Raw genomic sequence first — 2331 nt, 5'->3', positions numbered from 1 at the left:
TCCATCAGTTGTTCTGTATTGTTAATAACCATAAAATATGTCACTTAGTCAGGGGTTGTCAGTTTACTCAGTGACAGAAAAAAAGCTACCCCCAAAAAGTTTGGGAAGCACTGCCCCAAAGATCCGGCTCTTATTGCCAGGCTGAGTCAAAAGATGTGGATCACTGAAAAGTGCCGGACTTCCCATCACTAGAATGATGAATGTGTCTTTAATGGTGGGCGGAGTTTTGACCGAGAGGCGGATTTGCCGACATCCAGTGGGTGGGCTCTCTCTGACAGGAGGAAGAAGCCTTGTGACTGGCAGCGGGATCCAACCTTCAAAAGCCGGCTGTTCGTTTTCTACTTGTTTTACAAACACTGGGATCTATGGCTCACAAAGGGATGAATCTCTGCAATATATGCTGCCTGCTCCTGTACATGATCTCGGCGGTGCTGGCGGGGTGAGTCGGCTGTGCTGTGCTCGGCGGTGAAACAGCATCGCCAGGTGGTACACATGTTTCACTGTGATTGGTCTAGACCGGCTCTACATGTGTGGAGAGGACTGAGCAGGCTGACACACTGAGCTAACTTGCTAATAAGTGTGTCTTATCTAGCTAAGCATTTACACTCAGCGGCTACCACTTAGCATCGTAACTGCCTATTTTAGTTGACTAGCTAGCTTGGTTAGCTAGCAGCTAGCCTCCATAGCAGGGCAGCTAAACCGGCTTCCTTCTCAGTGACTGCAGCTAGCTAGCTGGATGTTTATGTGAGTGACTCAGTGTGTAAAGGTAGCAGCAGGTTATCTAACGTTAGCTACAGCTACTCTTGTCTTGTCTGTGTCGCCCATAACCGCTGCTGCTTCCCTCTCTCTTGTAGGCGAGATTTTTATAAGATCTTGGGGGTGACCAAGAGTGCATCAATCAGGGACATCAAGAAGGCCTACAGAAAGCTGGCTCTCCAGTTACACCCCGACAGGAACCCGGACGACCCGAAAGCTCAAGACAAATTCGCAGACTTGGGGGCAGCTTATGAGGTGAGTGTTTTGCCATTGTTGTGTGCTTGGTGCCAGTGATAGCTGAAGAGAGACACAGTAAACTTATTTGGACTTTCTACTCATGTAACTGTGAGTAGTGTTTAGTAAGTTAGATTGTGTATGAAAATATGTAACAGTTAATTGTGTGCGGAAGCGCCTGGGGAGCCGATACACAAGTCCGTTGTAAGCTAGCTATTTGGTTGTTGTTGGAAACTGTACGCTCACTGTGATTGGTCGACTATACCGTGTGGCTGCATCTAATTGGCTGTTCGTTAGCACAGCTGGCATTCAGGAAAAACAGACGTGGATAGGTGGGAGGGGATTCAGATAAACTCTGCAGGTGTTTCCGGATCACATTTTCACATTAGCTCTTAAAAGTGAACAGTTAGTTGTGATTAGTGATTTAAGATGGAGGGAGTGGATACACTTCTGTATGCAAACACTACTGCCCTTGTAACTATTCTAATATTTATGGAAAATATGAAAATATTTTAACTCAGTATCTCAAAATAAATAATTTTTGAGATGCTAAGTCAGTATTTTGAGAAAGTTTCTAATTATAATGACTTAACACAACCTTTTTTGTTCATCACCTTGGCAGAAATGGGAAATATTCAGTTCTGTTAAGGCTGTGTATTATTTTTGTATTGGATTACATTGTATTGTGTTACTGGTTCCACATCTGTTTGTGAATAAAACAATGTAGAATTAGTTTGCTCTGCAACTGACAGGCTGTTTATTTGTAGGTTCTCTCAGATGAGGAGAAAAGGAAGCAGTACGATGCTTACGGGGAAGATGGACTCAAAGAGGGTCACCACGGCTCACACAACGATATCTTCTCCAGGTTGGTTTCATGAGCTCAAGTGATTTTATACAGGACAAAAAAACAATGAGATACTTAATGTAATCTCAACTTAAAGGGCTGCTGCACCTAAAAGACAAAAAAAACTCACTTGACCAGTACTGTCCAGCTATGCAGATAATTGGAGAGATCCATATCTGAGATGTCGTTCTCCACCTATATAAAATTGAGGTGAATAGAATTTTGTCTGTGGTGCTCACAGCCTTGAAATGTATTCTGTGTATTATGGAGTATGGAGTCAGTGTGACACTGATTCAGAAAACAAATGTTCCTGTTCAGTTGTTTTTTAATGTAAGTCATCAATCCTTTGAGCAAGACAAACTAAGCTCCATCCACCTCTATTGTATTGGGTTGGTAGAGAAGGAGGGTAACATTTTATCTCAAAATCAATTCTGACAAATGAAACCAAAACTAAATAGAGCTAAATCAAGATAAAGCTAGACACCCTTAGTGATAAC

The 2331-nt window shown here is 42.7% G+C and overlaps 1 protein-coding gene across 1 annotated transcript in view; it reads left to right on the top strand.

The window, feature by feature from the left end:
* Nucleotides 1-243: 243 nt before the first annotated feature.
* dnajb11 (DnaJ heat shock protein family (Hsp40) member B11) overlaps nt 244-2331 on the top strand; it is a 14077-nt gene continuing 11989 nt past the window's right edge. Inside the window, exons 1-3 of the mRNA XM_035675938.1 lie at nt 244-439; nt 855-1011; nt 1758-1855. Of these exons, the coding sequence (XP_035531831.1) occupies nt 366-439; nt 855-1011; nt 1758-1855 (329 nt within the window). The 5' untranslated portion in view covers nt 244-365. The remainder of the gene's footprint in view (nt 440-854; nt 1012-1757; nt 1856-2331) is intronic.

Source organism: Morone saxatilis, unplaced genomic scaffold, assembly GCF_004916995.1.
Source record: "Morone saxatilis isolate NCDOM2014 unplaced genomic scaffold, NCSU_SB_2.0 Contig5, whole genome shotgun sequence".
Classification (NCBI taxonomy): Eukaryota; Metazoa; Chordata; class Actinopteri; family Moronidae; genus Morone; species Morone saxatilis.
Note: the sequence above shows the minus strand (reverse complement) of the source record. Positions and strands in the feature narration are given on the sequence as shown.